Source organism: Bubalus bubalis, chromosome 1 (genome assembly GCF_019923935.1).
Source record: "Bubalus bubalis isolate 160015118507 breed Murrah chromosome 1, NDDB_SH_1, whole genome shotgun sequence".
NCBI classification, from domain to species: domain Eukaryota; kingdom Metazoa; phylum Chordata; class Mammalia; order Artiodactyla; family Bovidae; genus Bubalus; species Bubalus bubalis.
In genome coordinates, this window is record NC_059157.1 from 114,234,798 (window position 1) to 114,259,239 (window position 24,442).

A 24,442-nucleotide genomic window follows, 5' to 3' on the forward strand; every position below is an offset into this window, starting at 1 on the left:
TGAAAGTTAAAAGTGAAAGGGAAGTCGCTCAGTCGTGTCCGACTCTAGCTACCCCATGGACTGCAGCCTTCCAGGCTCCTCCATCCATGGGATTTTCCAGGCAAAAGTACTGGAGTGGGGTGCCATTGCCTTCTCTGGAACACTAGTTAGGCTCACAGTTCTCTGATGACAGAGAGCCGTGTTTCCTGTACTACACCGGGAATCCCATGAATGAGATGTAACCTGTCAGTGGGCCCTGCAGCCAGCATTCATCTTTACACCTTCTCTCAGTTCTCCTTTCAAGCATTTCAGAGAGGTGGCGTCTTACATGGCCTCAGAAGTGAGAGCAGCAGACTAACATAATAAAGAGCTTCTCCAGTTGATTTATAAATTAAGCACAGCCCAGTCACACCTCAGCAAGCTTTTTTTAAAAATAGAAATCGATATGCTAATTCTAAGATTTACACGGATATGTGAAGAACCTAGAATAGCCAAAAGCAATCTTGACAAAGAACACTGGAGGCTTTATACCACCTGACTTTAAGACTAAAGCTGTAGGGATCAAGACAAGATGGTATTGGTGTGAGAACAGACACAATGGAACAGAGTAGAGGTTGCAGAAATAGACCCACATATATACAGTCAATTGATTCCTGAAAAAGCAATTCAACAAGTAAAGTTTTTTAAAAAATGGTGCCGGACAACTGACTATCCATATGAAAAAAATGAGGCTTAATCCCTTTGTAATATCATATATAGTTTTTAATTTGAGATGGCTCAAGATGCTGAGGAGAAGGCAATGGCACCCCACTCCAGTACTCTTGCCTGCAAAATCCCATGGGCAGAGGAGCCTGGTAGGCTGCAGTCCATGAGGTCGTGAAGAATCGGACACGACTGAACGACTTCACTTTCACTTTTCACTTTCGTGCATTGGAGAAGGAAATGGCAACCCACTCCAGTGTTCTTGCTTGGAGAATCCCAGGGACGGGGGAGCCTGGTGGGCTGCCATCTATGGGGTCGCACAGAGTCGGACACGACTGAAGCGACTTAGCAGCAGCAGCAGCAGCAGCAGCAAGATGCTGAAGGGGACAAAACACTAGATTAAGAGTCAGGAAATTTGACCCTGAACTGACCTTACCAAAGGTCACTTTCTCTCTCTAGATTTTTGATTCTTCATCTATTAAATTAAATGACTTACACTGGGTAATCTTTCCATTTCTTCTAGCTCCCAAATTGATTGGTTTTAAAACTAATACTACCTTGGGACAAGTGTTAAGCACTTGTTTTCTTAAAGTTGTTGCATGTGTATAATCTGTTTTCTCTCAAGATGTGAGCCTCCTGCTTGCTTTGAGGCCTTGTCTCAAGAGAGATGTGTGGTGCTAAAGAAATTAGCTAGAGTTCAGGGATAGGCCTTCTCATGACATGGGAAGCATGTTGGCAATGGGAGTGTTCTGCTTTGGACATCTTTCAGCTTATTTTTCAGTTCAGTTCATAATTCATAAAGCATCCTATCCAATGCCATGTCATTTACCAAAAGAGATGACTTTCTCAGATAGAGGAGGTCAAGGATAGTTAGAACCACTTTCCCCTGCTGCCCTAGCCAGGCAAGTAACCATAGATTGTTGAAGGAAAGTATAGAAATGGTTTTTGTTTTCTGCATCCTTCCTTAATCCCTGACACTAGGCTGCACTGTGTCTCCTACTGATGCACCCAATTTGTCTCTAAGGTCAATTAGAGCATGGCCTCCCAGACGTTTTAGAACTGAAAAACCATCTTAACTATCTTTTAAGTTAACTCAAATTTGTTATTCCTCTGAAGGAAATGTACATTTTGCAATAGCAGGCCTGGAGATGTCATTGCCTTATGGTAGCACCTTGAAACATTTTTGCTGGAATATTTTTCCCAGCAAGGGGAAAGATAGCATTCACTTATGGTCCATAAATCACACAACATAGGCAACTTCCTCTTTTACCTCTACTTGAGGCTACTTCCTGTAGGACAAGTACAGATGGCTGGGCAACCCAAATATCTTCCCCAAACCTCCTTTTCCTGTTCTACTTAATTCATAGGTTATCATAAGATTATAGCAATTTAATATATAAAACACTTTGAAACTCCCCAAATTACTAGTCCTTCCTCCTTTCTTGCTGTGTACACTATCTCTAGGTGATGTCATCAATCCCTGTAGCCTTCAACCATCAGCTGTCAGAAAATGATTCCAAAGTCCATACCTCAGTTGTAATCTGTCTTCCAAGCTCCAGACACTGGATTCTCACTGCCTCCTGGACTTTTTCTTAGACATCTCAGGGGTACTGCACACCTAAGGCCACAAATTGGATTTTGAATGAAAAATGTCACTTACAATAGGGGTCTCTAAACTAATGGTCCTTATAAAACACTTCTTAAACAATTACTGAGTCTTTTCATTCATGATTCATTAGGTCTGTAGTGTCCTGGAGAGCTTAGAGCAAGAATACCGAAGAGATGAGGACTGGTGTGGTGGACGAGATAAATTGGGGCCAGCAGCAGAGATCGACCACGTCATTCCACTCATCAGTAAACATTTGGAACAAAAGGAAGCCTTTCTTAAGGTCAGAGCACATTGTCATCCAAGTTCTGGGACTTTAGCCTTGTTTTTCATCTACCGTCTCCCTCTCTCTCAGTCTCCTCCTCTTCTTCCTCCTCCTCTCTGTCTCAGTCTCTTTCTTTCTCTCTCTCTCTCTCACTGCTTCATATGGGCTTCCCATACCCCTGTATTTTCTAGTTTCTTATCTAAAGGGAGGCATTTGTAGAGAGGACATTTGAAAGGTTGAAAAGTTACACTTCAAACATTATTTCTCTCCACACTTTTTGTATAATTAGGTAATTAGAATGCTCCGTTTCTGCTGGTGCTATGTATAAATATCCTGATACCCATTGATGTTTACTGAGGAAAATACACACTTTCACTTAGTTATGTTTTATCTATAAAAGTATTTTAATTTAAATATATAAGCCTAGATAGAAAACTAATAAAATACATCTTTTATAACTGGATGACACAAAATTTAGAGCAAGAGTTTAAAAAAATATGTTTAGACATTTATTTATCAATCTAACAATTACCGATTACCAATAAATGTGACACTGTTTATTCTGTGTATGAAGACAGAAATACCTAGCTTCCCAGGGGGGAAACACAGTCCAGCTCTGAACAGCTTTCAGCTGGTGTGGGAAGACCTCCTAAGCCTCTTTCCTTCTGCCTTTGATCTTCTCTCTGACAGAGCCTTCAGTGTGAAAACTTTTTCAAAGGATCTATTTACTCTCAAATTCCTTGCTTTTAGGTTCTGCTTCCTTTCAGGTTTCTGAAAGCACACTAGAGAATTTTTATACCTTAACATGTTGCCCCTGATTTTCTACAATTCTGTAATTAACTGCTTTTCTTTCATTAGGGATTTTCTCTACTTGACCACTTCTTTAAGTTTTATTTTTATTCTTTTTTAAAGATGACCTCCTGCTGCTCTCCTCCCATCTATCTAGTATCTGCACCTGCATTTGATCAGAACCCTTAGTAATCAGCTCTTACTAATAAGATTAAATAGAAATCCTTCCATATAAGGCTTAAGATGATTTTAAAAGTCTTCCCTCTGATAAAGTTTAAAATGAAACAATTTAAGTAGAGCATGTCAAAGTTTTTAAATAGAAGTATAAAGGTATTTCTTCATAAAATTAAATGTTTTTTTTGAAGAAGGGAAAAAAATGTTCTGAGGTTTTCCATATGTGCCTAAAACCATAGTTGAGAAACTGTTGTTGTGGAAATTACAAGCCAAATGGACAGAAGATCAAGCTCTCTGTATACATTAGTTGATGTATTTTGGATTCTTTAGTTTTGGACCACTATCCAGCTGTTAAATTCATGGGCCTTAGGGTGGTAGAACCATGAACAATCTTACCAGAGCTCCCAGAAACCGTTATTGTGAAAGCAACATTTAAAATAATTTTTTACCATGTGATTTGTAGAATCAGATACTAAATATAAAAAAGCTTAGTTTTGACCATATAATTTGTAGAATCAGATGCTAAGTAGGAAAAAGTTTAGAAGTTAACAATTTTGTTTAGAGATAATGTAGTTCTGAAAGCTGTGGACTGAAAATTAATGGAATAACATGTATTACTTCTACCAACAGGAAAACTACTGCTTTGTAAAGAAATTTCAGAAAATCTCTGGTCTTGAGAGAAACTAGAAGCACTCTATCAGTAGACCTAGGTTCTAGTCCTGACTTGCTCATGACTCCTGCCCTTGCTGGGCCCCAGCCTCCTTCCAGTACAGCAGCATGGGACAAACCTGTCCTCTCTGCCACCCACTGCTCTGTGAGCCTTAAGGGGATGGTACAATGGCTCTTACTCTTTTACATGATATATTGTGCCCAGCAATAGGATGCTTATTAATCTTACTGAGGTGGAGTTGGGTTTTATAGACAAACATGTTTCTAAAATGTGGGTAATTTCCATTTATATTTGGAACGTGTGGTTAATAAGTTTGATTACTAAATTTGCTTTCTCGAGTCTAAATTAAGCTAATGTTAAAGCGACTTACACCAAGGTCATATATGAGGCACTCTTATATGTGGCAGAGGGAAATTAGCCTGAAAGGTGATGGTGGTCATGCTGAATCAATACATGTAGTAGTCAAGGAGTAGCTGATTTCTTTTTTCGCTTGTGATGGAAAGGAGAGAGGAACAAGGGAGCTTTTTTTTTTAAGCTTTTCACTTAAAAGAATAAGTGAACCTCTTCCATTAGAACTGGAACATCCATGTTGCTCCAGTTGGCCTCCAGGACTCTGCTCACCCAGAGACCCAAAAGCCTCATCACCAGCATCCCTTCTCTGGTGCCTTAGATCATGTGCACCTCTGGACTGGGACTTCACACTTTGTCTCTCTCAGGCCTGCACCCTGGCACGGCGGAATGCTGAGGTCTTTCTCAAGTACATCCATAGGAACAACGTCAGCATGCCCAGTGCTGCCAGCCACACCCGAGGACCCGAACAGCAAGTGAAAGGTCAGTGTGAGCCCTGCCGACCTGAAGCCACTCCAGCCACATGGACCAGAGCTTGGTACCTGGTCTTCATGTGACCTCAAATTTCCTGGTTCTTCTCCTTAGATAAGAAAAAGTGTGATGTGGGATGGTATGGACAGTGGCAATTCATCATGCATCAAAATTTTGAATGGAAAAATGACTATAAAATTTCTCCAAATATATTTTGTTTTATCTTAGAGTTTCAGTTCAGTTCAGTCACGTCCAACTCTTTGCGACCCCATGGACTGCAGCATGCCAGGCCTCCCTGTCCATCACCAACTCCCAGAGTTTACCCAAACTCCTGTCCATTGAGTCAGTCATGCCATCCAACCATCTCATCCTCTGTCATCACCTTTTCCTCCTGCCTTCAATCTTTCCCAGCATCAGGGTCTTTTCAAATGAGTCAGCTCTTCACATCAGATGGCCAAAGTATTGGAATTTCAGCTTCAACATCAGTCCTTCCAATGAACACTCAGAACTGATCTCCTTTAGGATGGACTGGTTGGATCTCCTTGCAGTCCAAGGGACTCTCTTAGAGTTTATAACAATGCTAAGAGAAATAACAGATAATCTGTACATATCTACACTGTGCAGTATCATCGTCACTGGTCACATGTGACTTCTGAGCAGTTGAAATGTGCCTAGGTACCCCCACTGACTATTAATTACTTTAAGTGTCATAGCCAAACATGGCTACCATATCAAATGGCACAAGATTGAGTTACCTTACAGCCTGAGAACGAGACATGGACTGAGATTCATAAAACCACATTCTAATCCTGGTTTTATTGCAATGTACAATGTGCTGCATGCTCAGTCGTGTCTGACTCTTTGCAACCCCATGGACTGTAGCCTACCAGCTCCTCTGTCCCTAGGATTTTCCAGATAAGAATCCTGAAGTGAGTTGCCATTTCCTCCTCCAGGGGATCTTTCCAACCCAGGAATCAAACCCAAGTCTCCTGAGTTACCTGCATTGGCAGGCGGGGTTTGTTTTTTTTTTACCACTGAGCCACCTAGTTTTATTACTTACTGCTTAAGCTTTAGAAATTTCAGTTTTCTTATTGAAAAATGAAGAAGGATGTGTAAATTCTTGCTGCTCAAAATATGGGCCCCAGACCAGTAGCATTGACAACACTTGGGAGCTTATAAAAAACATTATCTCATGCCCCACTTAAACTTACAGAATCAGAACCTCCTTTTTGGCAAGAGTTCCTCCATCCCACCAGAACCAGGTGATTTTTGTGCATGTAAAATTTAGATAAGTACTGGTCTAGATAATCTTCAATATTTATCTGATTTCTGTAAAGTCTACAGTTCTATGGACAAAAATCAGTAACCTTTAAAATTGTTCATTTGCTGACCAACATTAAGCTTAAATTATAATTGGTGGAATCACTTACTCTGGACCTTACAGAAATTAGCCTTTGAGTGGGTGAAGAATTTAACAAATGTCATCTTGACACAGCAGAGCAATACAACCCTGGAGACCAGCGCTAGGGAGGGAAGTGATACAGGCTTGGCAAGCTGCTAAGGGGACAGTGGGAAGCTTGGACCTCTTTTAGGAAGGGCATCTTTTCTGCTTAAGGAGCTCGGGAGGTGGCAAGATCAGAGGACACCAGGAAGAATTAAAACTTAGGAATCAAAGTTCCCTACAGAGAAGAAGGAAGAGGGTTCCTTTTCCAGATGTGCTATCTGTTTGCAGCTGAGGGGCCCTGTGGGTGGCTGGCATTATGTCACCTTTCCCTTCCTGCAGATTTTTCAAGGTCTGTGTTCTGATGTCTAAATGTGACTTGAGAGAGGCCAGCTACCTGCTGAGAGCAAGCGCGCCCCACCTCCGCCCCAGTGTGCCAAGAGTGGCAGCCTCCCAGGGAGAGCAGGTTGTGCTGCATCTTGGTGGGGGCCAGCACAGGGTATGCCCTCAGGAAAGCTTACAGGAGGGGCAAAAATGAAACCTGAAACTCATTAGGACATTCACCTAAGCTGGGCTAATTCCCTCAGCCACCACGGAGGGACCTCAGTGAACAAAGCTCTAACTTAGAGACAGACAGACTAAAGGTAACACAGGTTCTCACTGTCTTTGCCCAGTTGTAGCTTTCACCTTAGCAGAGACCTATAACCTCTTCTGTATCCATTTCCTTTCCACCTGCTGCCTGGGCCCAAAGCCAGTACCTCTTATTTTAAGTTTTTCTTATAGGAACAATTATTACTATATAACAACCCCTGAAATACAGTGGCCCACAACAGTAAGCATTTATTGTTCATTGACTGCATTGCCTGGAGACCAGCTGCCTTGGCTGGGCTCAACAATGCACTCCTTGAGACTGCAGGTCTGGCTGGCTTGGCCCCTTCACTACAGGATGGATTCTTGTCTGCTCCATGTGGATTAATTCTGGGACCTTGTTGAAGGGGCAGTGGTCACCCAGGAGAACTTCTTAGGGAGGTAATAGCAGAGATCAAAGGGGCAAGGTCGAGTGCACAAGCACACTCCAAGCCCCTACTTATGTCCTATCAACGACCCATTTGCCAAAACAAGTCACATGACCAAGTGTGAGGTCACAGGTGAGGAAGTACACTTAGTCTCTTTGGGGGAGGAACTAAAAAGCTACATAATAAGAGCATAGGTATAGAGAGAGATCAATAATAGGGACCCATATAAGTTCTCAGCCTAAGGGAGAAAAGACAGGTTCTATCCTTCAAGAGTTAAACTTCCATAGTGCATTAAAAGTTCACAAAAATCAACAAGCACTACAATTTGGGCTGTGCCCTCTGTGTAGAGCACGCTGTTACCGAGTCCAGGCTTGCTCTGCTTGCCCCATGAGCCAGTAGACCTAGAAGATGGCAGACTAATGTCTCAAAATAACAGTCTTATTGGGGTATTAATACTAGGTTCTTTTATAGATCAGAGATGAGAGGAGGTGAGGAAACAAAGTATAAGGGCCATTAATCTTGCAAATATCTCCTATAATGACAAGCCTCAGCCAGGAAATGTGTTGATTTCTTCCTTTCTGCCATCCACAAGTGGGCAGGATTCTGAGCAAAGGCACTTTAGTTTAACAGTCAGGCAGAGGGGCAGGATTCTCTGAGGCAGACCATTATGGGTGGTTATGGATTATTATTATAATCCATTATGGATTATAGTAACAAAACAAAAAGCAAGTCAAAGAAACAGTTCCAACATGCAGTCAGAATTGGCTTTTCCCTGCAACATAACTTGTGCTTTACAGCCCCAATAACCTGAGAGCCCATGGTGGCTAAGAAGTCATAAAGTTCTACCCTTTTCCATAAGAATGACCTTGGGCCAGTTGCCTACCCTCTCTAAACCTCAGTTTCTTCATCTGTAAAGTGGAGATAATAATGGTCCATGCATAATGAAGTACTCTGAAAATACGTGTCTGCCATATAGTGAGCACTGAATAAGTGTCAACTTTTCATAGCATCGTTCTTATATATCTTATTAGTATCTAATGTAGTTAGTGGGGAGTCAGAGGCAAATAGTACAAAATAGATTTGATGCTTCAAGCTTAGAACATACTATTAAACACTGGAAATCTATCCACATAGCCAGCTGCTTCTGAAACAACAGGAGAAGTAGGAAGAGGGAGGGAGCTGACATGGACAAATGCCTCCCACAGCCTCTGCTGTGCTTCATGGCCTCATGCTCATCCTCACACCTACCATCATTAGAGATGATTGAGAATAGCTTTAGCTTTTCTTATGATCGGTCCCAACCACCAGGGGAGTTTGGGCTTAGAGACATGATTCCAATGAAACTTCCCTATGCCCACGATTTAGAGGTTTTTAAACTGAGGCTATGCTGTTAAAGTACTAAGAGCACAGCCCTTTGTATAAGCAGAGTACGTGGCAAGTGACGTGGTTGTCCATGCAGTTACCCCAGTCCTCCTGCCTGTTCACCTCTGGCCCTCCCCTAGAACCTCCAAGAGTGGCTGGGATCCCTGCCAAGTCCATTCACTCTCTACAGGCTCTAAGTGTCTGGTTGAATTATTATTTTCAGCACCAATACTTCCCAAGGTCTCCTATCATCAAGGACAAGCTTTGGTGTGAAGAAAATCAGGGTCACTTTTAAGTCACCCTGGGGACATCCTCTCCCCCACTTTATTGATGCAACTTCATCAGTAAGCCCTCCCCCAGTCTCCCCAGTATTGCTGTCCTCTGGGAAATTCTCTCTGAACCAAACTTTGACCCCTTGCTTCTGGTGTTGAATTAGTCCTATGGGGAGAGTCGAAGGGCACAGTTATCTGGGATGGGGGGCCCGAGTGGCTGGTCAGATTTGATCAGGGCCTTCCTGAGACCAGCACCTGCTCTCTGCCCTGCAGCCATCCTGAGTGAGCTCTTACAGAGGGAGAACCGTGTCCTGCACTTCTGGACATTGAAGAAGCGGCGGTTAGACCAGTGTCAGCAATACGTGGTGTTTGAGCGAAGTGCCAAGCAGGTATGTTCAGCGCTTTCCCTGGAGTTGTCTTGGACAAGGACCGTACAGAGGCCCAGATGATCAAGACTTGGGAAGTTCCAAAGAGGGTCATCACACCGACAGAATAGAGATGGGAGATGGGGGTGAGAAGAGGAATGCTTTCACTGACAGCAGTTTGACCTTCACCAAGCACTCTGCTCAGAGTTTGATGACAGGAGTTGGGAGGAGATGCTGGGGGCAGATCGCCCTGACTCATGGATGATAATGGACAAGACACTGTCTTTGCTGGTGGGTTTTTCCAGGTATAACAGAGAAGGGCACTTTCATAAACCAACTTCCAAGCTACGTACTGATTAAATCATGCCAGGGTTTCCTGGGTCCATCATATTGTTCCAAACCACAAATGTTCACATCAGACCATGGCATGTTTTCCTACTAACAGCTGGCTTTTGGGAGAACTTAGTGGGTTGTTTCCTCCCACAGGCACTAGACTGGATCCAAGAAACAGGTGAATATTACCTCTCAACACATACCTCCACCGGGGAGACCACAGAGGAGACTCAGGAACTGCTGAAAGAATATGGGGAGTTCAGAGTGCCTGCCAAGGTAGGAAGCATCCTGGAGCCCTCCCCTTCCACCCAGCACATCCCATTCTGGCCATTTTCACACTGTGAGTGAGAGAACAGCCTCTGTACAGAAATGCTTGACCACAGAGCCAATGGGGGACATGTAGGTAGAATCATCTCCTTTGAAATCTGAACATTCAAAGAGATGCAGCTGCTGGGTAGAGCTCTGTATACAGGGTCTCAACTCCTATATGCTGTGCTTCTGAATGGACCTCATCTTTGTGCTCCAGGTTCTGGAATCTGCTGTGTTCCTTTAGACCAAATACAGCAAAGGAATGTATTTATGTGAAATGCACATTGTGTGTATGAATATCAGCCACATACTCTTGAAATCTGAATGGCTTGGGAAGTCCATCTTTTGAGAAGGGCCAGTGGTTATGGGTGGCTTCACAAAGCAGATTCCAGAACTATTTCCATCTGGCCTTGCCCAGGAAATGAGCTGGGCTGGGGTCCCTGGGGAGCAAAACACACTCTGGTGTATGTACCCACATCCTCACACCCCCATTCACACTGAGTGGAGAATGCTATAATAGAAGGAAATCTTGTTTTCATGTTTTCCTAGCCAGGATTTGATCTGAGGACCTTGGGCTTGAAGGAAATCTATCTCAGTTCCCTCTTTGTAGCTTCCTTGTCCCTCACCCTGGGCTCCCTGCCATGGAGGACCACCTTTGGCATCACTTCCAGACATGGCAGATGCTCTTCCAGGATGAGAGCTGCTTTTGTGGCAGTCAAGGGAGGAACATATTAATGCCTACCTTACCCAGAGATCCCTCTGACACTATGGCAAATCTCCCTCTAATTTGCTGTAACAAAATTAGACTCTTAGCCTCATTCCTGAGATATTTCAGAAGTGGTTTTACACTTTGTGAATCCTACACCCCGAACTCTTGATAGCAGGGAGTTTTCCTCTGCACGCTTGTGAGCTTTTGGGCCTTGTCACTCAATATGAAAAGCTGTCAATCAGATAAGAAATTCATTTCAACACCAGCTAGAACAAACAGCACTAGGGATGTGGCAGATGCACAGAACCCTTTTAAATTCCAAATGAAAATAGTTTTGAATTACCCACTTTGCATCCATCTGCCCCTCTCCAGATAGTGTCAACAATGAATCATTAGTAGTCTAAATAGTATCAGATCCATGGTGATCCTATTCACATAGGATGGATCACAGCAGATACCCAGAACTTCCTAGGATCAGAATCTGCCCATCACACAAGTAGAAATGTGGAGAATCATTTAGTCAATTAATTTTATTCTTCTTTTACAATCTTCCTGTCTTTCTCCTTTCTGCTCACATTGTTGTCACCCTAATTGGGTTCTTTGCTTTCAGCCTTTCCTTCCTTCCAGTCCATCCTGTCCTTCACTGGTGTTCCTCTCTAAAACACTACTTTGGTCATATTACCAACCAGCTTGAGTGCTTTTATAACTCTCCAGTGCCTTCAGGCTAACACTCAACAACGTCTACATCTGGGTCACCTTACCACCCCAACTGTATCTTCACTTACCCATTTATGCAAATTTTACACTCCAGCTGAATGGATATATTTTCTTACCCTCCAAGAAATACATCATTTATTTTCGTGCCTCTGTATCTTTTCTATACTAATTTTCTCCTTAGATTAGCCTTCTCTTCCCTCTAGTTTGTACTTTTTAAAAAGATGCCACCTTTCCACTTCAGTGCCTCCTCCTCCGTGATCCTGCCAACTGCCAGAATACAATCCGGCCCATCCTTGGACTGCAGCCATTGTCTGTGTAGCCCTTAAGGCACCTGTCATGGACCATCCTGTTCTCCCAGTAATGTGTATGCAGTGTTGGCTCCTGTATGAGCCTGCAAGATCCGAAAGGACAAGAACAATGCTTTATTCACTTTCCTAACTATATCTCATGGCGGCTGTGACGGCGCACGAGCGCGGCAGCTGCCGCGGCACAGGCGCGCAGCACCAGACACTCACGCCAAAATCAGACTGATTATATTCTTTGCAGCCAAAGATGGAGAAGCGCTATACAGTTAGCAAAAACAAGACCAGGAGCCGACTGTGGCTCAGATCATGAGCTCCTTATTGCCAAATTCAGACTGAAATTGAAGAAAGTGGAGAAAACCACTAGATCATTCAGGTATGACAAATCAAATCCCTTATGACTATACAGTGGAAGTGAGAAATATATTTAAGGGACTAGATCTGATAAAGTGCCTGATGAACTATGGGTGGAGGTACGTGACATTGTACAGGAGACAGGAATCAAGACGATCCCCAAGAAAAAGAAATGCAAAAAAAAAAAAAAAAAAATGGCCTTCTGAGGAGGCCTTACAAATAGCTGTGAAAAGAAGAGAAACAAAAAGCAAAGGACGAAAGGAAAGATATACCCATGTGAATGCAGAGTTCCAAAGAATAGCAAGGAGAGATAAGAAAGCCTTCCTCAGCGATCAATGCAATGAAATAGAGGAAAACAATAGAATGGGAAAGACTAGAGATCTCTTCAAGAAAATTAGAGATACCAAGGGACCATTTCATGCAAAGATGAGCTCAATAAAGGAGAGAAATGGTAGGGACCTAGAAGAAGCAGAAGATATTAAGAAGTGGTGGCAAGAATACACAGAAGAACTGTACAAAAAAGATCTTCATGACCCAAATAATCACGAATGTGGGATCACTCACCTAGAGCTAGACATCCTGAAATGTGAAGTGAAGTGGCCTTAGGAAGCATCACTACATACAAAGGTAGTGAAGGTGATGGAATTCCAGTTGAGCTATTTCAAATCCTGAAAGATGATGCTGTGAAAGTGCTGCACTCAATATGCCAGCAAATTTGGAAGACTCAGCAGTGGCCACAGGACTGGAAAAGGCCAGTTTTCATTCCAGTCCCAAAGAAAGGCAATGCCAAAGAATGCTCAAACTACCGCACAATTGCACTCATCTCACACGCTAGTAAAGTAATGCTTAAAATTCTCCAAGCCAGGCTTCAGCAATACATGAACCATGAACTTCCAGATGTTCAAGCTGGTTTTAGAAAAGGCAGAGGAACCAGAAATCAAATTGCCAACATCTGCTGGATCATTGAAAAAGCAAGAGAGCTCCAGAAAAACATTTCTGCTTTATTGACTATGCCAAAGCCTTTGACTGTGTGGATCACAATAAACTGTGGAAAATTCTGAAAGAGATGGGAATACCAGACCACCTGACCTGCCTCTTGAGAAACCTGTATGCAGGTCAGGAAGCAACAGTTAGAACTGGACATGGAACAACAGACTGGTTCCAAATAGGAAAAGGAGTAGTCAAGGCTATATATATATTGTCACCCTGCTTATTTAACTTCTATGCAGAGTACATCATGAGAAACACTGGGCTGGAGGAAGCACAAGCTAGAATCAAGATTGCCGGGAGAACTATCAATAACCTCAGATATGCAGATGACACCACCCTTATGGCAGAAAGTGAAGAAGAACTAAAGAGCCTCTTGATGAAAGTGAAAGTGGAGAGTGAAAAAGTTGGCTTAAAGCTCAACATTCAGAAACCGAAGATCATGGCATCCGGTCCCATCACTTCATAGCAGATAGATGGGGAAACAGTAGAAACAGTGGCTGACTTTATTTTTTGGGGCTCCAAAATCACTGCAGATGGTGATTGCAGCCATGAAATTAAAAGATGCCTACTCCTTGGAAGGAAAGTTATGACCAACCTAGATAACACATTAAAAAGCAGAGACATTACTTTGCCAATGAAGCTCCGTCTAGTCAAGGCTATGGTTTTTCCAGTAGTCATGTATGGATGTGAGAGTTGGACTGTGAAAAAAGCTGAGCATCGAAGAATTGATGCTTTGGAATGATGGTGTTGTAAAAGACTCTTGAGAGTCCCTTGGAATGCAAGGAGATCCAACCTGTCCATTCTAAAGGAGATCAGTCCTGGGTGTTCATTGGAAGGTCTGATGTTGAAGCTGAAACTCCAGTACTTTGGCCACCTGATGCAAAGAGCTGACTCATTGGAAAAGACCCTGATTCTGGGAAAGATTGAGGGCAGGAGGAGAAGGGGACAACAGAGGATGAGATGGTGGATGGCATCACCGACTTGATGGACATGGGTTTGGGTAGACTCTGGGAGTTGGTGCTGGACAAGGAGGCCTGGCATGCTGCGGTTCATGGGGTCGCAAATAGTTGGACACGACTGAGCAACTGAACTGAACTGTATCTTATACATTGAAGAGAGGCTACAAATATTTGAGAACATAAGAGAAAAAAAAGTCTGGGTAGATTTCAAGAACCCTTCCTCCTCAAATTTCTATTTAATATGATTTTTTTACTTAGGCTCTCTCTCTGTTCTTACTGTTAACTATTTCTGTTAATGGGATTTCATCCTCCCATTTATCATTCCCAACTGTCAGGACTATTCGGTATGAGAATATCTACAAGTTAACAAATCTACCTGGGGATCTTCTGATGAAAGGCAATAGCCTCCTGCCCTACCCTATTCCTACTTACCAGAAGCAAACCTCTTTTAACCACCCATCTTTGGTTTTAATCTTTATAACCAGTAAAGTGAATTTGAAATAGAAACCAAATTGGCCTTAAACCACAAGACAGAAAGTATGATGGACCACAGGATTGAATTGAGCAATAGAATATACTAGTCATGTCCGACTCTTTGCAACCCCGTGGACTGTAGCCTACCAGGCTCCTCTGTCCATGGGATTTTCCAGGCAATAGTCCTGGAGTGGATTGCTATTTCCTTCTCCAGGGGATCTTCCCAACCCAGGGATCGAACCCAGGTCTCCTGCATTGTAGACACACACTTTACTGTCTGAGCCAGCAGGGAAGTATAGAATATATTGAGTCTATCAAATTAGATACTCTATTCCAAAGAAACAGATCAAGTAGAAGAAACACTGCATATCAAAACGTACTTTCTATTTAGCAATACAAAAATGTGAGAATAAAAATAAGATAAAGAGAATTTGTGTGAGGATAAGAGGAAAACAAAATTTTCTTGTTGTGCTATATTGTAGTCAAGCCAGTTAGAAGAGTCCAAGTGATATATTCCAGTTGTGGATCTCAAAATTTATAAAGGGCCAAGGTATATGGTGATAATTAAAGCTTAATCATCTTGACATCTGGAAGAACTCAGTTTTTCTAATAGCAAAACTCTTTAGATTCTTCTGTTTTCCATTTTTTACAATTTAGTGGTTTTCCATACATTGACAGGGTTGTGCAACGGTTGCCACCATCTAGTTCCAGAATATTTCATCACTTCCAGAATAAACCCCATACCCATCAATAGTTACTCGCGTCTTTTCCTCCCCTAAGCCCCTGACAACCTCTAATCTGCTTTCTATCTCTATGAATCTGCCTGTTCCAGACACTTTGTGATGCAACTTGGAATCATGGAATCATATAATATGTGGCCTTTAGTGTCTGGCTTCTTTTACTTAACATATTTTCAAGATTCATCCATTTTGCAGCAGGTCTTCATTGGAACTCCATTTTTGTGACTGGATAATACTCCATTGTATGGATATATACCACATTTGTTTATCCATTCATCAGTTGATAGACATTTGAATTGTTTCCAGTTTTTGACTACTGTGAATGATGTTGCTGTGACCCTTGTGTACGGGTGTTGGTGTGAACATTTGTTTTCAATTCTCTTAGGTATATACCTAAAAGTAGATGTCTGGGTCACATGATGACTCTATATTTAACTTTTTGAGGAAATGCCAAACTGTTTCCAAAAGTGTGAACACCATTTTCCATTCCCACCAGCAGTGTATATGAGTTCTGACTTCTCCATATCCTCTCCAACACTGGTTATCATCTGTATTCTTTATATAGCCATACTAGAGGGTATGAAGTGGCATTTCATTGTGGTTTTTATTTATATTTCTCAATGAGTAATGATGTTGAGAAAGTATTTTTTAATTAATTTATTTTTTATTGAAGGATAAAATTGCTTTACAGAATTTTGCTGTTTTCTGTCAAACCTCAACATGAATCAAGCCATAGGTATACATATATCCCCTCCTTTTTGAAACTCCATCCCATCTCCCTCCCCAACCCACCCCTCTAGGTTGATACAGAGCCCCTGTTTGAGTTTCCTGAGACATACAGCAAATTCCCGTTTGATATCTATTTTTCATATGATAATGTAAGTTTCCATGTTACTCTTTCCATACATCTCACCCTCTCCTCCCCTCTCCACATGTCCTAAGTCTATTCTCTATGTCTGTTTCTCCACTGTTGCCCTGTAAATAAATTATTCAGTACCATTTTTCTAGATTCCATATATATGTGTTAGAATATGGTATTTATCTTTCTCTTTCTGACTCACTTCACTCTGTATAATAGATTCTAGGTTCATCCACCTCATCAGAACTGACTCAAATGCTTTTTATGGCTGAGTAATATTCCATATATATATACACACACACACACACACACATACATACATATATACCACAACTTCTTTATCCATTCATCTGTTGATGGACATCTAGGTTGCTTGCTTCCATGTTCTAGCTATTGTAAATAGTGCTGCAATGAACAGTGGGATACATGTGTCTCTTTCAATTTTGGTTTCCTCAGGGTATATGCCTAGGAGTGGAATTGCTGGGTCATATGGTGGTTTTATTCCTAGTTTTTTAAGGAATCTCCGTACAGTCTTCCATAGTGGCTGTATCAATTTACATTCCTAACAACAGTGCAAGAGTGTTCCCTTTTCTCCACACCCTCTCCAGCATTTATTGTTTGTAAGCTTTTTGATGAGGGCCATTCTGACAGGTGTGAGGTGATATCTCATTGTAGTTTTTGATTTGCATTTCTCTAATAATGAGCGATATTGAGCATCTTTTCATGTGTTTGTTAGCCATCTGTATGTCTTCTTTGGAGAAATGTCTGTTTAGGTCTTTTTCCCACTTTTTGATTGGGTTGTTTGTTTTTCTGGTATTGAGTTGTTTGAGCTGCTTATATATTTTGGAAATTAATCCTTTGTCAGTTGCTTCATTTGCTATTATTTTCTCCCATTCTGAGAGTTGTCTTTTCACCTTGCTTCTAGTTTCCTTTGCTGTGCAAAAGTTTTTAAGTTTAATCAGGTTCCACTTATTTACTTTAGTTTTTATTTCCATTAATCTAGGAGGTGGGTCATAGAGGATCTTGCTTTAATTTATGTCATCGAGTGTTCTGCCTATGTTTTCCTCTAAGAGTTTTATAGTTTCTGGTCTTACATTTACGTCTTTATCCATTTTGAGTTTATCTTTGTGTATGGTGTTTAGCAAGTGTTCTAATTTCATTCTTTTACATGTAGCTGTCCAGTTTTCCCAGCACCATTTATTGAAGAAGCTGTCTTTGCCCCATGGTATATTCTTGCCTCCTTTGTCAAAAATAAGGTACCCCTTGGTGCATGGGTTTATCTCTGGGCTTTCTATCTTGTCCCATTGGTCTACACTTCTGTTTTTGTGCCAGTGCCAGACTATCTTGATGACTGTAGCTTTGTAGTATAACGTGAAGTCAGGAAGGTTGATTCCTCCACTCCATTCTTCTTTCTCTAGACTGCTTTGGCTATTTGGGATCTTTTGTATTTCCATATGAATTGTGAAATTTCTTGTTCTAGTTCTGTGAAAAATCCCATTGGTAATTTGATAGGGATCGCATTGAATCTGTAGATTGCATTTGGTAGTATAGTCATTTTCACAATATTGATTCTTCTATCCAGGAACATGGAATATCCCTCCATCTATTTATGTCACTTTTGATTTCTTTCATTAGTGTCTTATAATTTTCTGTGTACAGTTCTTTTATCTCCTTAGGTAAGTTTATTCCTAGATATTTAATTCTTTTTGTTGCAATGGTGATTGGAATTGATTCCTTAATTGCTGAGAAAGTAGTTTTTTAAACTGATAATTTCATCTCTGAAAGTGAAAGAAGCTATGAGATAAACTTGGCTAAATTCTTCTTAACAAAGAGAATTAAGTGATAATGAAAGTAACTGGAGCTTTAGTTGAACTAAATTATGTCTTGGAATTCAGATAGCCAGGAAAGGGAACACTGAACTTGTCGGGCACTTTCTATGAGAAAAGTAGAATCTAAGCAGCAGATAAAAGATGAGCATATTTCTGTTTTTGAAACTCTTAAGAGGAATGGGTCTTCCCTGGTGGCTCAGATGGCAAAGTGTCTGCCTACAGCCTGGGAGACCCAGGTTCAATCCCTGGATTGGGAAGATCCTGTGGAGAAGGAAATGGCAACCCACTCCAGTACTCTTGCCTGGAAAATCCCATGGACAGAGGAACCTGGTAGGCTACAGTCCATGGGGTCACAAAGAGTTGGACACAACTGAGCGACTTCATTTTTCTTTCTTAAGAGGAATGAATATAGCTCACATGTGACAGACATTTTTGAAAAGTTTAGTTTTTCATGTTTAATGGCAATTTCTCTCTCCCATGAAATGAACATGAAGATATACCTCAAGAAACTGTTTTCCTATACAGGGAACTCGATAATTCCATAACTACAAAGAATGTAGCAATAAGTACAAGGCAGATTAGCAATGAAAGGCCAATTGGAAGTTTATAATGAGTTGATAAGAATATATCAAGAAGGCTAAATTTTAAAGACTTGTCAAATGTGCTAAAGACACCAAAGGGGTTTTTAACAAACTATATTCAGAGTAAGGCACTGTGCTTAGGGAAGATGGTATAATATTAACTGATCAAAGGAAGGAAGAGAAAGAAAGAAAGAAAAAAGAAAAATAGAACCACTGAATTCTTATTTGTTTTAACTTCTGTTTTTTCCAGCAATAACAATTAGAATTCAAAATGAAAGAGCAAAACATATAATAGGGGGCATAAGAAGCCCAAGATAAGTGAGATGTCAGTCCCAAATTTCCAATCCCAAGTAAATTATATTCCCCAAAGTCTCCCTTTGTCCACAGGATCATGTCTTTACTTCTGAACCTAACATGCAAGCACCTCTACAATCTGACCCCCACTTTGTCAGTCTATATAAGTTACTCTTCTTGGTGGTAAGATTTGAGTTTCAAACTGGCTTAAGTTATAAAGAGGAAAAGATTATTGTATGGCAGGATATGGAAATAAAGACAGAAGCTATGTAGCTGGACTTCCCAGGAGCCCAGGAAAAGCTGAGTGACTCAACCCAATGGGAAGAACAAGACATATAGCATAGTCTCACCTCTGGAGATGAAAATTGGGATGTCACCTGAGACAAGGACAGTTCCAGCAGCCGTGTTACCTGGTCAGCTCATCACAGGCCAACATCACCACCACTGTGACTCACTTCCCTTCTCTCCTCCTGTCTGCTCTCTGCTTTCACTTCTGCTCTGCAACAAGCTACCCAGAACCCTGTCTCTATGGTCCACGTTCCCAGAAAATCCACCCAGCATGTTGCCCCTGTTCCTGTTCAGTAAGAGCTCCTAGACCAGGACACCTTGGAAGTCACTGGCTGAATATTGATGGGCTGCCCTCATGGGGCAGGTTTTACCTCTGATCTCATCAGCAGTGCCCAGACTTGCAGCAGGTCACATGGTGCCACCATAGTCACCTACTAGAAATCAGTTCAGGCTGCTCTCAGGAGGGGTTGGGTCCGTTTCATGACTCAAATCTGTTCATCAGTTTTCATTCCATTCCCAAAGAACATAATGCCAAAGAATGTTCAAACTACCACACAATGGCACTCGTTTCACATGCTAGCAAGATCATGCTCAAAATCATCCAAGCTCGGCTTCAACAGTACACGAACCAAGAACTTCCAGATGTACAAACTGGATTTAGAAAAGGCAGAGGAACCAGAGATCAAATTGCCAACATCCGTTGGATCATAGAAAAAGCAAGAGAATTCCAAAAAAACATCTGTTTCTGCTTCATTGACTATGCTAAAGCCTTTGACTGAAGGGATCACAGTAAACTGTGGGAAATTCTTCAAGAGATGGGAATACCAGACCGACCACCTTACGTGCCTCCTGAGAAACCTGTATGCAGGTTAAGAAGCAGCAGTTAGAACCTCACATGGAACAATGAACTGGTTCCAAGTTGGGAAAAGAGAACATCAAGCCTGTACATTGTCACCCTGCTTATTTAACTTATATGTAGAGTACATCATGCAAAATGCTGGTCTGGATGAATCACAAACTGGAATCAATTGAATAAATTGTGACATAACAATAAAAAAAAAAGATTGCTGGGAGAAATATCAGTAACCTCAGATAAGCAGATGACACCACCCCCTTATGGCAGAAAGTGAAGAGGAACTAAAGAGCCTCTTGATGAAGGTGAAAGAGACAATGAAAAAGCTTGCTTAAAATGCAACACTCAAAAAGCAAAGATCATGGCATCTGGTCCCATCACTTCATGGCAAATAGATGGGGAAATGATGGAAACAGTGAAAGACTATTTTCTTGGCCTCCAAAATCACTGTAGACTGTGACTGCAGCTGTGAAATTAAAAGACGCTTGCTCTTTGGGAGAAAAGCTATGACAAACCTAGACAACATATGAAAAAGCAGAGACATTACTTTACCAACAAAGGTCCATATAATCAAAGCTATGGTTTTTCCAGTAGTCATGTGTGGGTGTGAGAGTTGGACCATAAAGAAGTCTGAGCACTGAAGAATTGATGTTTTTGAACTGTGTTATTGGAGGAGACTCTTGAGAGTCCCTTAGACTGCAAGAAGATCAAACCAGTCAACCCTAAAGGAAATCAGTCCTGAATATTCATTGGAAGGACTGATGCTGAAGCTGAAGCTCCTATACTTTGGCCACCTGATGTGAAGAGCCAGCTCATTAGAAAAGACCCTGATGCTGGGAAAGATTGAGGGTAGGAGGAGAAGGGGATGATAGAGGACAAGATGATTGGGTGGCATCACTGACTCAGTGGACATGAGTTTGAGCAAGCTCCAGTAGATGGTGAAGGACAGGGAAGCCTGAGGTGCTGCAGTCCATGGAGTCACAAAGAGTTGGACATAACTGATTGACTGAACAACAATTCTTCCCCATGTAAGCCTTCAACTCTTGCTGGTCTAGCTCTGCTCACCTTTCAGCACAATATTTGCCCACTCATCCATTTTCCCAACATTTATGTTATACCTACTAAACATTGCTGATACAAATGAGTAAGATATCACATTTATCTCTTAGAAACATATGGTCTAATGAAGGAGACACATAAATAACTCAGGATGATACACACTGAAGTAGCAGCATGTGTGTGGTACTGTGTGAAGACTGGGAAGGGCAATCCCCCTTCAGCTTCTTGGGAGGGGAGGAGGGACATTTAGATAAAAACAGAGGTGAAGAAGAGCCACTGACTGCAGGAGGGGCAGGTGGAGCTCAACATGGCTGGAGTTTAGGAGCCACGGAGAGCTGTGGTCACACAGGCAGGTGAGGCCACATGAGGAAGGCCTTTCTGTGCTGCTCATTTCACTGTCTATTTGCTTCCCCGGGTTCCACATGTACCTGGAATGCTCTTGCTCACATGCCATTCTCCTTATTGATGCTGAAATCAGTTTTGATGTTTCAGGATATAATTTCCTCTGCTTTAGCTGCTCTGGTAGGACTGTTGCTACCAATAGGCATAAACCCCCATCTCATACGCAAGTCTCCATACCAATAGCAGAGAATAGATATATATTTCCAAGACTTTTATATAAAGATAGATTTCCTGATTATAGCTACAAAATTAATGTTTAAAGTTATAAAAAAGCCTAAGAAAAATTGTTTTCCAGGGGGAAAACCCCAAATGCAATGATATGTATGTCCTTGGGGAACTTCCCTGGTGGTCCAGTGGCTAAGACTCTGTGCTCCCAGTGCACGGTTTGGTCCCTGGTCAGGGAACTAGATCCCACATGCTACAACTAAGACCCAGTGCAGCCAAATAAATAAAGTTTTTTAAAAGTTCTTGGAATATCAGGTATCTTTTATTGACTTATTCTCAGTGCTGCTGCTGTTTGCCTTTTCATGGTTAAAGAGGTGTTTCTCCTGTCCTCATACCCACCTTATCTCCTTCACACTAAAGCTCTTCTGGCTGCTTGTCTCCCAGCCCCAGGGACCAGCCCACTGCACTGAGATAGGAGAGGCTCAGGCGTGTTCAGTGAGTTGCTGGAGAGCAGAAGCCCTGGCTGTGTGGTGGCCAAGTTCTCTTCTTGCCTTTCCCACCAGACCTCGGGCATTTCTTGAAAGGATCAGTCTCTCATGGGAGGAGGGGCTGTAGATGAGCCTGGAGAGGCCAGGGTGATGGTGGTGGCATAAGGAATGAAAGGCTCTTCTGTCTGTTCCACTGTTGCTCCAGTGATTTTCTGCCTGCTTCCCTCAGTTATCTGGATTATAGCATGGTCCAAATTTTGGACCTACTTTCCCCCTGTTTGAAAGAAAAAAGATTATTTTTTCAGAATTGTATTTAAATACTCTTCTTTTCTCTTAAAATCTATCAGGCTTTCCTAATAGACTTTAGAGTTTCAAAACCCAAACTTAGGATAAAAGATGAGCAAGCGTTTGCTTGTTTGGACAGCCCTTCCATTTCTATATCTTGACGCACATAGACCCCACCTCCCCCATGAGACCTGTCCTGCCTCTGCCAGCCCACCTTTATTTTTTTCCTTTTTTAAAATCACTGCAGTATTAACTATACATACTTTACATTTTGGCATTCAGTTATACAATGCCCTGAGTTGTTTAACTACTCTGGGTGAAAGTCTTGTCCCTCTAGGAATAAAGACTGTTGGGAGGAAATGAGTATCTCTTTTTCTTCTCTTGTCTACCCCCCAAGTCAGTTCCCACACCCCTCTGCACATTGGTGTGGTCAGAGTAGGTGTTAAACACACTCTTGTTAGGAATGAAATTAACCCAATATATGCCATGGCTCCACCTCACTTAGCCCTGTGATGGAAACTAGCTTTGTTCACTCCTCTCTCTAAAGAAAACTAAAGATAAGATCCTGGTGGTGAAAGAGACAGAGTTTACTCTTAAATCTGCTAGTTAGATTTCTTCAGATTCTGGCTGTACCAACACATTTGAGGTTTAGAAAGCCTTCTTCAAGCCAGTGCAATGAAGGGAGAGAACTAGAAACTACAGACAAGAGGCAAATACACTCAACCACTTACAGGTTATATGAACTTGGACAAGCCCTAAGCCTCTCAAAGCCTCAGCTTTTTTCATATGTGACTCAATAAGACCTACACCGCCTCCCTCCACCAGCCTTCTAGGGATGCTTTAAGACTCCAACAAGCCTCTGATGTGATATTAGCATACTCTGTAAACCAATAAAGTACTATATTAACATAAGAGATTCTTACATCAGTAATCATACTGGCTAACATATATTGCTTACTGAGCTCTTATTTTGAGCATTGTGTTCAGACCCATCCTGCATTGTCAACTCATGTAATGCTCACAGCAGTGTTATGATGTGAACACTGTTATGACCCCTATTTTGCAGATGAAGGGACTGAGGCACAGAGGGTTTCAGTAGCTTGCCCAGGACCTCCCGTCTATAAGTGACAGCACTGGGGTACAGATCCCGGCAGTCTGGCTCTGAGGTCTCTCTGGCTGCTGTGAAGAAGGAAAGATGGATGGGGTGATGGGTTATGAGAGTGAAGGTCAGCTAGTAACTTATGACCATCTTTTGGGGCAGCAAACAAAGGAGAAGGTGAAGCTTCTGATTCAGCTGGCTGATAGCTTTGTGGAAAAAGGTCACATTCATGCCACAGAGATCAGGAAATGGGTGACCACAGTGGACAAGCATTACAGAGACTTCTCACTGAGGATGGGAAAATACCGGTACTCCCTGGAGAAAGCCCTAGGAGTCAACACGGAGGTAGGTGTGGGGGTTCCCAGGTGGGGCATCTTCCTTTCCCTCTCCCTCAGGACTGCTGCTCCTCACTGTGGAAGGAAGCTGGGATTGCAGAGGAATCTTTCTGAGCTGTTGACACCTAGAGCACTTGCCTTGTGTGGTTTTTCTCCTGGATGGGCTGGATCTTTCTGGAACTTCCAACTCCCCACAACTGGTGCTGTGTATGTTGTAAAATTGGCTGGCCAGGGGTGGGGCCTATGGCTACAGAACAGTTTTTCTACGTGTAGAGTTAACTGTTGACTTTGAGGATTAAACTTCTTATCTTGGCTTCATCAGTACTGTCTTCCACCCAATTATGTTGACCAGCAAATGATTAGAGTCCTCAGTATGTATAATAGTGCTCTTTTAAGAATAAGGGATGCAGTATGTATAAAGTCTATTTGACATTTCAACTGAAAAGAGACACTCTTTGCCAGGAAGCAAAGAAGACTGACTTTTTAATCTCTTCTTTATAATAGGGGTCAGATACCTATGAATTAAGAGCTAAATACAGGGTAGCAATTTAATCCTAG

At 41.9% G+C, this 24,442-nt stretch overlaps 1 protein-coding gene across 17 annotated transcripts in view; it reads left to right on the forward strand.

Moving 5' to 3' along the window:
* The window catches only part of KALRN (kalirin RhoGEF kinase), a 705,208-nt gene that overhangs the window by 429,674 nt on the left and 251,092 nt on the right, over positions 1–24,442 (forward strand). For all 17 annotated transcript variants that reach the window (XM_025281073.3, XM_025281358.3, XM_025281444.3 and 14 more), the window contains 5 exons: positions 2,421–2,570; positions 4,902–5,016; positions 9,369–9,484; positions 9,947–10,069; positions 23,712–23,894. In XM_025281073.3, coding sequence (XP_025136858.1) covers positions 2,421–2,570; positions 4,902–5,016; positions 9,369–9,484; positions 9,947–10,069; positions 23,712–23,894 — 687 coding nt within the window. The remainder of the gene's footprint in view (positions 1–2,420; positions 2,571–4,901; positions 5,017–9,368; positions 9,485–9,946; positions 10,070–23,711; positions 23,895–24,442) is intronic.